The sequence below is a fragment of the Brettanomyces bruxellensis genome, chromosome 2, assembly GCF_011074885.1.
Source record: "Brettanomyces bruxellensis chromosome 2, complete sequence".
Lineage (NCBI taxonomy): Eukaryota > Fungi > Ascomycota > Pichiomycetes > Pichiales > Pichiaceae > Brettanomyces > Brettanomyces bruxellensis.
Genome location: NC_054683.1, coordinates 357,371 through 369,763, shown reverse-complemented (window position 1 = coordinate 369,763; position 12,393 = coordinate 357,371). Strand labels below are relative to the sequence as shown.

Sequence of the window (12,393 nt, the reverse complement as noted above, 5' to 3'; positions counted from 1 at the left end):
CTTTTTTCTCTTTTTTTCTTTGAATTACTGCAGACATCATACACTATAGACTTCAACTGACAAGTATACAAAGTGCATTTTTCATGAAGACATTAAGCCTCGTGATATGTGCATTGTGCATTTGTTACGGGCAGACTCTTGGTGCGGAGAAGATTCCAGAAGACGCACAGAATGCAATTGCAATTGATGCAGATGCAGGGACAAACACCACTTATGCACATTGGACATTTGACAAATCACTAGCAACACTTTATAATGAAACAGAGCAGGAAGAAGCTCGGCGAAACGGCAATATGACGTCCCCGGAGTCCCGCAAGCTTCACATTGCATTTACTGTGGACTATTTCCCAGGGTACATTGAGCGGAAGAGGCAAAGGCAGTATGAAATGTTGAGTGAGGCGAAAAAAACAGCACTTTTAAGCCTTGAGAGGTGTGCGGATGCCTCTGATGACATGCAATCCCTCGAGTGCTCGTCTGCACTCGGCGAAATATACCTATACGGGAACCTTTCTGTTCCGCAGGTGCCAAAGAAGGCGGTCCACTACCTCGAAAAAGCTACAAAACACGCTTTGGGTGTTGATGAAGAGGCAAATGCTAAAATTTCGCATGCCCACTATCTTCTCGGCTTTGTTTACTCAACAGGGTTGTTTGGAGAGCTTCCGGTTGAGCAGGGCAAGGCTTTGTTACACTACAATATTGCAGCAGATGAGGGAGATATACGTGCAGCTATGTGTTTGGGATATCGGTACTTTAGCGGTAAGTCGGTGAAGAAAGATGAGGGAATGGCGTTTTATTACTATTCGCGTGTTGCCCGATGGAGCTATGATATTTTGCGGGGTGTGGGGAGAGAGAAGAAAAAGAAAAATAGTGAAGAGGTGAAGAATGAAATGGCGAATGAGGAGATGAAGAATGAGATGGGGAATGAAAAGATAAAGAATGAGATAAAGAATGAGATAAAGAATGAAGAGATGAAGAATGGAATGAAGAATGAAGATAGCATCAATGAAGATACAAAGAATACAATTAACGAGAATAAGAAGAAAGAAAATAAATACATAAATACAGACACTGACGAATTGCATTCTAAAATAAATAAAAACATCAACCTCCAAAACGCATATGACGACTGGGTGCTCGCACCAAATACGGAAAGTTTTGCGATGCACTTGAGCGATTTTAGTGATGGCATGTACGGCAAGTGGGCAAGCGAGGCGAATCCAAAACCTGCCGCGATGGGCACAGAAAGCGGTGCAGGGATGTACAGTGGGCAACAACAAGAGCAGCAACAGGCAGCAGCAGGAATTGGATATGCAGGAAGTGGGTTTGAATTTTTCGCGGATGGCGAGGACGACCCGAAAATGCAGCGGGTCAGCGAGTTGTACAGCCGGTACCGGAGCTACTACAAGGGTGGGATGCTTTCGCGGCCGAGAAACTACACGCGGGCATTTGAAAATGCGAAGGAGTGCGCGCGGGAGAGTCTTGAGTTACCGCTAGTGCGGTACGTGATGGGTGGGCAGCCCGCGGAAGGCGGCCCGGAAATCGAGGTGGCCTGGAAATGCACCTATGCGGTGGGCCACATGCTTCTGCGCGGGGAGGGCGTGAGCCAGGACTTCGTGCGGGCACGGAAGTGGCTACGGACGGCGTGGGCGTTGTGCGGGCGGCGGGATGCAGCGGTCGGGGCCGATCTCGGCCTTCTGTACCAGTACGGGCTCGGGATGTCCGAAACCGGTGCCGACGTGGTACGGGCTGGGAAGATCTACCAGGCGTTTGCGGCCGGCGCAGCAACCCCTGCGATCGAGTACCAGTGGGGGCGGCTTTTAGCACGGGGCGGCGACCCTGTGGCGGGCTGGCGCCTCATGACGCTCGCCGGCTACCAGGGGTACCTCCCTGCGCTATGGGCCGTGGTGGATGCGTACGAATCGGGCAATGCGCCAGGGGTAGATGCGGCGCTGGCCCTCCGCTACGCGAAGCGGTTCTGTGAGTCGGCGGAGGCGCTCGTGACGGACCTGCGCTGGGCGTTCCGCGCAATCACGCACGGCGACAACACGGGTGCGCTGATGGCGTACGGGCAAGCGGCCGAGGAGGGATTCGAGAGCGCGCAGGCCTCCGTCGCGTACATGCTGTACCCATCGACGGCGCACCTCGACACGCCGCCCGATGTGCCCCCGGGCCGGTTCCTGGCGGCTGCGGATCTCTACGGGGAGTCTGCGCGCCAGGGTAACCTGGACTCGCTGGTTTTCCTCGGCGACCTGCACGCCCGCGGCCTGCGCGCCTCGTCGGGCAACGTTTCCGCTAGCCCGGACCGCGCAGTCAGCCTCTACCGGGAGGCCGCCGGAAAGGGATCGCACCAGGCCTCGTACAATCTCGGGCTCGCATACGAGTCCGGACTCGGAGTTCCCCTCGACTTGTACCTCGCCAAGAGATATTACGACAAGGCACTCCGTCTTTTGCCCGATGCGTACCTCCCCGTGCAGCTGGCCCTTTTCCGACTTCGGCTTAAGCTGTGGTGGTTCCGGTTCACGGGTGTCAGCTCGGGCTCCTCGCAGGAGCAGGAGGGCCTCCCGCGGCGCACCTGGCACGAGCTGCTGGGCTTGTACCGACGGCTCCGGCAGCACCAGGTGCCCTTTTCCGAAATAAACGTGGGGGTCGACGGGGCTCTGCGGGGAGGCGAGGTGCGAGAAAATCTCGGTGAGAATTTGGGGGGCGAGTTGGCCGCGAACGTGGGCGAAAATTTGGGTGACCAGCTGGGGGATGAGGACGTTGTTGGAAAAGAGGATCTTATATTTTCAGGAATTTTTTTGGCCTTCATCACGTTTACTATAGTTGCTCGCTGGAGGGCACAGAGGCGGAGAAATGGGGAAAATGGAGATGGAGATGGGAACGAAAATGGAAACCAAAATCCTAACCAAAATCCTAACCAAAATCCTAACCAAAATCCTAACCAAAATCCTAACCCCCCTGCTTTCCAATTCAACTTCATGGTCATCCCCTTGTAGTGATGTGTATACTTAATAAATCCATCTAGGCATACTTTTAATGTTTTGTAAGTAATCTAAATTACTATCTACAACTCATCATTCAGGCATTATAATTATTAAATAATCAATGCTTAATGCTATTGAACCTAATAAACCTTATTATATCAACACTCATTTAATACGCGCTGATGTGTTCTATTACCATTTACTAAACTCTACCTTAGTACTTACTAATTATTTAGCACCACTCACTTAATTCATATGTCTGTTACTACTCATTTAATTTATACTTTGGTTAGTACTCATTTGTTCATATATGGTGCAATAACTCGTTAGTGATTACCCATTTAATCAGTACACCTATTCGGAATGCCTAATATGGCATTCGGTACTTATCACTTAATAACCCTATTTACCATTCACCCAATATTCTTGCACATATTGCATTTAGTATTTACTGTTGCTCCCAATATTTATTACATTCAGAACTGTCAGTACAATTCATTAGTTAATACAATCTGCATACCGTATTGGTCTTTATTCCCAATTTTAATGTATGAAGCGGTTACTTAAACCATAATATCTACTACCTTTTAAGGGACTCATTAGTTACTTCATGAAGTGTGCATTGTACCACTTACCAATTATCATGAATTATACATATTTTACCAAATACTGTATATATGATCTTATAAAGGGAGGAGTATGATTGGCTTCCATTCGCATTCACTTTATTAGTTGTTTTTACCTAATCCATAATGTATTACTAGTGCGACTTGCTCACTTTGTTATTTAATGCTGCTACTTCACGTACACTTATGTTTCTGATGCATCGTGTGACTAGTTGATGTACCATATACTGTGTCATCAATTCATATGCACTATTTAAATAGATATTTGACGTATCTGTTGTGCTATTGTGTAATAGCAGAGCCCTATCTAAAACTATAATATCCTTCGGTATTTAAGCATGCTCCAACCACACATTACTTAGTGACTATCAACACACTTCTGAATTTTAATATCAAGAATAGTTTCGGAAATACTTGAGAAGACTAATATCAATACTTTAACGTTAAAAACACTCCATGTTGGTAATCTAAGTTTCACGAAAGCATACGCACAAAAGCCTGCAAATTATAACCTTTCAACACTATATTAAATCCAAAAAATAACAGGCATCTCTGCAAAGCCAGTCTCCCATCTAATTATCCCAAACTGCCCAGATCCACTCACGACATTATGCCAAAAATCAATCAGGATATAAGTCCGCACAGTCTTAATTTCAGTATCTTTAATTCCACCCTACATCTCTTTGATCCATATTTCTTCAATCTAGTATCTTAATCGTACACTACATCTCTTCAATCAAAATCTTTAATCCACATCTCTTTAATAAACATCATTAATCCACATTTCTTCAATGTAGTATCTTAATACACATTTCTTCAATCTACTATCTTAATACACACTTCCTCAATTTACTATCTTAATACACATCTCTTCAATCTACTATCTTAATACACACTTCCTCAGTATAATATCATTAATTCACACTACATCACTCTAATCCACATCTCTTCAATTACACACCCATTTCTAGCTGCCTATTCTACACATTAATATCCTCACTGATCAACTTCGCCAACCTGCTCCCAGTCCCCGTTCAAGTTCTCTTTCCATAAAGTAACCTTGTTGTCACCTCCAGAAACGGCCAACACATTTCCGCTCATCGACCACGAAACCCTCCAGCACACGTCTGGGAACTTGTCACTTCTAAGGAGCTGCTTTCTCCACGTGGCATTCGCATTGGCCACATCCTTAGTCCATATAATAACAGTCCTATCCTGCGATGCAGACGCAATATAGAACTTCGAGAGCAAGCACTGCGACCAGGCCACGTCCCTCACCCAGTCCGTGTGCCCCTTGAGCTCCTCCTCCTGCACATATGTGTTTTTCTGCGTGTCGAACCTCCAAATCTTGACTAAGTTGTCGCATCCACCCGTAACAACGCGTTTTTCCTTCGCATTATCCCTCTGTGGCGGAGCCCACGTTCCGGCATTCACGCCCACGGCGTCTGCACGCCACACAACAGTCTTCTGGTTGCCATCAGCCTCAAATTCGACCACTGAACACTGGCCATCTGAAGATGTGCACAATAATAGTGCTCCATACTCACTTGGAGCCCAGGATATGCTGTTGACCGACGCCTGGTGCACGCTGTGCTCGGCAATATTCTTCCAGATGCCCTTTTCCTCCTTCCAAATCAGCACTTTGCCATCATATGAACAAGAGGCAAGAACAACGCCGAATTTTGGATGTGCCCAAGAAAGTTGCCAAACAGGTCCTTCGTGCCCTTTTAACGTCTCCACGAGCTTGTAGTCATCTCCATCCACCTCGAATATCTTGATTGTCTTGTCTGATGAACACGTCGCAAGCCTTTTCCCATAGTAATCTAGCACTGCATCATGGATTAGACCTTCGTGTGCATTTGATATAGTCACCTGAATCAAACCAGAATGCCAGTTTTTGTTAGTATTTCAGCACTGAAAACCACCTCCAACCATCACATCCACTTTGCTGCTTACCATTGCAAATAACTCGATGTTCCTCTGCCCTCTGTTGTAATTCGTTGCCAATTATATCTCTGACTTTGAGACACGTATAGTGCTGGACTCAAAGCGAAAAGTGCCTCGCACCTCAAAAAAAATATCTGGAGAACATCGCGATCCGAAAAAATAAGTATATGCCCAAAGCCTAAAAAGTAGCGTCTGAAAAATATTACTGTGCTTGAAATCGTCGAAAATCGTCGAATTTCAGACTTCTGTCCACAAATGGCTGACACTGATGGAGTAAGAACAGGCACAATGTCAAAATTTCACTAGTACAGGTACTTCAACACATTTCTACATTCACGTACATCGCATTTACCCTACTCCCAGGCATGGGATAATGGTGCACGGATGTGAATCCCTTAGTCAAACAGACAGGAAGTATTTGGTATTATTATGGTTATTATTCAGCCATCTCTGCTACTAAGGACTTAATTTGGTATTTCAACTTGCTATTTTCTTTTGAATTACGTCTCTTTGAAAAAGTTGGTCCTATTTAATCATATAAATACAAACAGTAATAAACAAGTGAAATACACTAAACGGCGAAAAAATAGTAGTAAGCACTCTAAGATTATCTTCTCTAAATCCAAAAATTATCTCCTCCAAATCCAAAACTCAACTCCTCCAAATTAATTAAAACACTCTTTGCAATTACAATTTCCATTTTTTATCTCTCAACACTTCAGCTCATTTTAACATATATCGGAAGGCACCAAAAAGCTTCAATTAAAACAAATACACAAGTCTATCTAATCAAAACTCGTCATCTCTATATTTCCATCCCAATTTCAAACAACACGAAACTCTGTCATAAAACCCATCTTCACTCTTCTTTTTCAATCAGGCCGTAGGTGTCCAAAAAGCTTAGGTTGTCCAAAACCAAGTCGTATATACCAGTATTCTTATCATCAAACTGGACCTTCACCTCACTCTCAATCTTCACTCGGCCAACTTCATTCACAAGATCTTTCAATGACAGAATTAGCTCAGGTGAAAAACCACAGTACCACCTGTGATTCCACACAAGTAGGTTAACAGTAAGCTCAAGAATCTTATCGTGAAGATCGTTAGCAGGCTCATTCTTGCTAGCATGCTCCACACTGCTGTGATGCTCCAGATAGTACTTCAAAAGTTGCGATGTGCATCTTGGAGAAAATCTGGTATCGAGTCCTCTCTTAAAACAACTTGCAGCTTCTTCTTTGTGGCCCAATCTCTGAGCAACAAGTCCAGTTAGCTCCCACTCCAACGTTGTTTTCTTCATTTCCACTTTTTGCGCCTCAAAGTGCATTTTTTCCGCCTTGTACATCGTGTAAACCCGTAAATCATCGTATAGAAGCATGAACAAATTGTCCAACCACCTCTCACAGAGCTGCTTGTTTTTATAATCTGATTTTTCCGATTTTTCCGATTGTGGCGACTCCGGTGTCTCTGGAAGCGCCTTACGTTTGTAGTTTTCTGTTGAGCTGTTCAACTTATCAATTTTCTTGATGCCCTCTACTCCATCCGGCTTATCTGTCTTTTCCTCACCTTTTGCACCCTTAAATTCTCCTTCCATCACAAAAACGTGTGTTCTGTACTTGAGAAGCATCTCCCAGCCAGTTTTGTGCACTATCTCCGTCAAAAGATTGTATGCCTCAGCAAATGTTGATTTAAGACTGGCTGCAGGAAGACCCATGAGCGTTGGATCAACCCTGTTGTGCTCAATTGCAACATCTACAGAGTTCAATGTGGAAACTTTGTCAAGTGTCACATCCACAGGTAAAGGTAGGTGCATGTCCTCAGGCTTTGGATTGTTGATTCTCTTGAGGATGTATTTGTCTTTGTGTGTCACCATAGGACATGAATTAAGTGTCAACAACGCTTTTTCGTACTCCCCAGTCCTTATATAAGTCTTCACAAGTAACGACCATGGCTTAAAGTACCATGGGGCAGAGTTCATGGCTTTTGTTGCAAGTGGAAGAGCCAAATCAAGTCTTTTCTTCTCGATGCAAAACTCAGCCTGTAAAGAAAGTGCTTCCCCATCCAACGGATTTGCATCTACTATATCGTGCATTATCTTAACTGCCCGCACTTCCTCATCCGCCATAAGATTGATCTTTGCCTCGAGAAAGCCGATCGACGGGTCTATGCTCCGAAGACGCTGGATTATTGCAATTGCCTCATCAAACTCTCCAGTGAGTCCTACACATGCCAAAAATGCATCCACCAAGTTATTATTTCCATTTGTGGCAACCTGAAGCTTTTCTGAGCACCCAAGCTTTGTTCCTTCAAAGAACAGCTTTTCAAAACCTTCAAAAAACAACTTCGTTTGATCCTTTGTGAGCAATGGGTTCACTTTTCGGATCTCAACTACAGAACTGAAGTCAGATGAATCATTATCAGCCGTTATCAAAGCCCGCACAATCGCACAAACGTATATTTCTAGCCATAACCTGTCCGTTGAGGCTATCTCGTTTCCCTCACTGTCTAAAACTCTAAGTTCAACACCTCCTGGGAAATTCACCTTTACACGAGCATCAATTTCTGAAAATGCATCGTACGTGCAGTATGTAGCTTCACAGACTTTCCAGGATTTGTGCTTACCAAACCATAGCTGCGGCTTCTCATCAATTATATCTGCAATTGAGTGTAATAGTGCTGCGATGGTGGCTGAGTTTGATACATCCGTACCCGTGTAATAGAAGAAAGTTCCAGTGGTTGGTTTCTTTGTCGACGAATTAGACACCATTTTCGCCAAATGCACCATATCCGGAGGCCCCAAGTCGGAGATATTTCCCAGAATGGCTGTTCTCTGCTCAAGCGACTCCCCAATTGTTTTTTCCACAACTCTAGTATTCAACTTGTTAGTAATTGACCACTTAGCACTATTTCAATACGCAATTATACTGGTGCCAATGTTGCACGTAAGCTTTAAATCACCATCATTTGACATTCGCACTGTTCTGTTCTGATCGTTTAATTTTAAATGCTGATCATATTTATTGCCTAATCTGTTTGACGCTCCTCACCAAGTTTGCATCCTTATCACGTGTACCTTTAATCATCACCAAAACACCAAAATACAGCCGCTCACTTACTCGGGAATCGAACCTTGCGTAACACTCGTCATTCTGAAGTTAATTGATTCTTCAAAGTTGCAAAATTTCTATGATTACGTCTTTATTATTAACAGAGCATCCTTATTTAGTAGTGAGGACACGAATGAGAAAGGGTCAACCACAGATCGAGAAATATTAGCGCGGGAAAAACAAAAAAAAATAAGGGGATGAGACGAAATTACAAAACAACGCAAGCGTACATCCGTACACCTAACAGTTAACTATGATATACTCATTAATGTACAAAACAAACAGATACAAAGCAAATCCATATATGCAACGGGGAACGATCCCTCAAACCAATTCAGTGTGACTCACCACCTTTTCTCTGGCGTTTAGTGTCCTATAAAAAGTAGAGTTGTTAGTATAACTGGCAATGAGAGAAAATGCAAATAATACAGAAAAGACTGAACTTACGCCTGAATCAGAATCTTCCTCATCAAGCCTCCAGTCCTTAGCAGTTAGACAATACTTCTCTGGGGGAAGGCGAATACCCCACATAGGCATTACCGGAGGAAGAGGCTTTTGATTTCTTTCTGCTGCTAGCTTCATCAACATTTTCTTAGGAGGAACAGGCTGGAATTGGTAATTTGTTCTTGCTGCTATAGCTAGCCGCACATCTTCGTTACTCAGCTGTGTGTGATGAACTCCCGCATTTCCTGCGTTTGAAATATTGGGATGTGCATGGTCATTATATATAACTGCATCTTTAAGTATTTCTGATGTGTATCTATAGGCAAAATCCATCAGCTGGAGTGGGACGTGATCTTCATAATTCTGGATTCCCTGTGTTGCAAATATGAGTCGCAAAAGTCGCACATCTCTAGGCACATCTTCGGATTTCTTATCTTGACTTGAATCCGATTTAGCTTTAGAATTGTTGCTGGCACTTTTGACTTCAGGTCGCGGTTCAACCATATTGTAAAGAGTGGCGATACCGGTAGTAACTATATGTAATAATTTAGATACTGCTTGTGGCAAATAAAAAGACTAAGTGGAGAAAATCGAAGGTTTCAAACCATCTCTTCAGAAATAAGACACGAACCAAATTTACCAACTACATCATTTTTCTGTCTCATTTTCCTTATTTTGAATATTTTCCCTATTTTTTTTATTTTCATCATTTATGTATTTTTTTTCCTCCCCCACCGCGGTTCGAACCTTATCGTCAACCTCAGTATTTTACATTCTATATCTATTTAAGCACCTGCTTGCATACCGACATACAGCATTCTGCAACATAACCCCAGCCTTTCCGCAACTCATTATCAACCTCCAATCCCCTCAAGTATGCCTGCATGCTTTGTGGCTCAGAAATGATCCTCCCCATGTAAGTTTGGTTCAATTGTGCTCGTTTGGCGAAATATGCACAAACTGCAGCGTTAAAATTTTCAACACGTGTAATATAGTTGAGCGTTTGCTGCTTAGATTCCCACGTACCATCAACAGGTATCTTTGGCCTGAGCAGGTCAATCTCCCGCAAAACGGGCTGATCAAATCCAAGATCTTTAGATGAAAGAGGAGGAGCAGGTTGTCTTCTTGGTAATGATCCATTTACTGGTTCATGAATCGGTATTTCGGCTGAGTCAAGGTTTACTGTAGCCTTCTTCTTCAACTTAGGCTGGCCATCAACGTAATCTCTTTCATCATTCATGCCATCTTCCATGTTTTCAACAACACGATTGCCACTATTTACTCTTCTTCTCTTTCCTGGCTTCTTCATCTCCTCATCAAGCTCTTTACCCAAAGATGACATGTTGAAATTGCCGTTTGTTTCGGTAAACGGCGGCACGTTACGGACATCAAACTTAAATGGAGACTGCTTCCGCTCATCCGCCTGCTTTTTAAGATGCTTATCTGCAGTAAACGAAAACGGAACATTTCCCGCTTTCGGCGTTTTGACTTCATTCAAATGTCGTCTCTTGGGAGACGTCGATCGACCCGGAAACTCCCTCGGTCCGTCTTCACCATTTGCTTCTTCTTTTTCTTTGCCGTTGCCAAAATACTCATTATCTGTATGTGGATTGTGCCATAATCTCGGCTTATTTCTGTTTAGGATGTTATACATGTTTTTGCGCCTCTTCGACGGGCTTGGCGACCTTGTTTGCTTACCCGTTTCGTCATCATCAGTTACCTCTTTTGATCTTTCTCCACTTGTTTCAGTTGTAGACTCTTCTAGAACTATTGGGTCATCCTCCGAACCCCCATCAAGAACTATCGGGTCCGTTTCGGTTCCATTGTTCAAGTCGGCCCTGGAATTTTGCATGTCGAAAGGTGGGGCAACAAACGGATTTTCAGTTTCTTGGGTTTGTTCATCTTCCTCATTCTCATCCATGTCATCAACACCAGATGCACCTAAATCTTCATCGATTTCACTCTCGCTGTCTCCAATATCTGGCTCCTCGCTTTCATTATCATCACCACTTGCTCTTTTATCTTCAGTATGATCCTCATCATAATGTCTGTTATTTTCTGTAGAAGCTGAACTGTTTTCGTACACATCCTCTTGCCTGTTCTGTTTGCCATCGCTTGAACTCACTTCCACCTTTATTTTATTCTTGCCCTGTGATGCTTCTTCTTGCGCTTTATGCTCCACCTTAATATCCGGTGCATGCCCCATGTATGTCCTTTCGTGGGCTTTAAACGAATATGAAGTGTGCGACTTGCTCCAGTTGTGATCATTTGTGCTATGCAGATCCGGCTTTGGGTTCTCCTGCTCCTTTTCCCTTTGCTCTTTCATCTTTTTCAACTTTTCATCCAATGCCTGCTGGCGTCTTTTCTCGTTTTCCCTTCTTTCACTTTCCTCCTTTGCCTTTCTTTCATTTTCCTTTGCATCCTGCTGCCATTGCTCCGAGTTTGGTGGCCTTTTCTGCCTACTCCGGCCCATTGGGTTCATAAAATCATCAAAAAAGCTGTAATGAAACCGGTTGCCGAAACTATCCCAATCATCGCCAGTAAACACTCCATATCGACTATTTTGCCGCCTTCTTCTCTCGTTGAACACCCTCTCCCAGGCATCTTTTTCCATTTTCGCCTGCCGCACTCTTTCTGCCTCTTCCCGTGCCTTTTGCTGCTCTCTTTGTCTATTTTTGAACTCCTCATACTGTTTTCTTGCTCGCTCGTATTGCCGGCCTGCTGTTTTCGCATATTCATCACCAGCAGGATTATAGCCTGCCCCATATCCATTTGAATATGCAGAATATGATGAATATCCATTCGAAGTGGGATATCGTGTGCCCATATTTCCAAATGCTGAGTATGGCCTTAAAGAATCATATTTGGCCTTTTCGCCAGGATTCGAAAGCACCCTGTAGCTGTCATTGATCTCCTTAAACCTCTCCTCAGCCTCCTTTGTCTTGTTTTTGTCTGGATGGTACTTTAAAGCCAGCTTTCGAAACGCCTTCTTTATTTCTCCGGAGCTGGCATTAGGACTTACCCCTAACACTTTATAATGGTCCGTCAAAACGCTGCTTGACATCCGAAGACTCTTGGCTAACTTTTATAATATTCGAATTAATTAAAATTTGTTTCTTTGGTATAGAAAACTGATCGTGAAAAATGTTTCTAGGGGAGAAAAGAAGGATCTGTCTGTGCTTGAGAGGCACGTCACATAATAATTATCGGTAATGTTTTCCTTTTCCTGATTATTTGATTTAATTTATTCACATTCGCACTTTTTTTATTTATTTATTTATTTTTCTA

General features: G+C 43.7%; 4 protein-coding genes across 4 annotated transcripts; 1 reads left to right on the top strand and 3 right to left on the bottom strand.

Annotated features, from left to right (window-relative positions):
* Positions 1-83: 83 nt before the first annotated feature.
* Positions 84-2,996, top strand: BRETT_005312 (uncharacterized protein; the record flags this gene model as incomplete). Its single annotated transcript, XM_041283792.1, has 1 exon — positions 84-2,996. The coding sequence occupies one exon, from the start codon at positions 84-86 to the stop codon at positions 2,994-2,996; it is 2,913 nt and encodes a 970-aa protein (XP_041134744.1).
* A 1,610-nt stretch (positions 2,997-4,606) lies between these two features.
* On the bottom strand, positions 4,607-5,569 carry SEC13 (GTPase-activating protein S13; the record flags this gene model as incomplete). The annotated part of the gene is made up of 2 exons (XM_041283791.1): positions 4,607-5,482; positions 5,567-5,569. The coding sequence occupies 2 exons, from the start codon at positions 5,567-5,569 to the stop codon at positions 4,607-4,609; spliced, it is 879 nt and encodes a 292-aa protein (XP_041134743.1).
* Positions 5,570-6,416: 847 nt separating this feature from the next.
* On the bottom strand, positions 6,417-9,609 carry BRETT_005310 (uncharacterized protein; the record flags this gene model as incomplete). Its single annotated transcript, XM_041283790.1, has 4 exons — positions 6,417-8,421; positions 8,671-8,719; positions 9,010-9,034; positions 9,109-9,609. The coding sequence occupies 4 exons, from the start codon at positions 9,607-9,609 to the stop codon at positions 6,417-6,419; spliced, it is 2,580 nt and encodes an 859-aa protein (XP_041134742.1).
* A 277-nt stretch (positions 9,610-9,886) lies between these two features.
* BRETT_005309 (uncharacterized protein) lies at positions 9,887-12,169 on the bottom strand (the record flags this gene model as incomplete). Its single annotated transcript, XM_041283789.1, has 1 exon — positions 9,887-12,169. The coding sequence occupies one exon, from the start codon at positions 12,167-12,169 to the stop codon at positions 9,887-9,889; it is 2,283 nt and encodes a 760-aa protein (XP_041134741.1).
* Between the last annotated feature and the right edge of the window lie 224 nt (positions 12,170-12,393).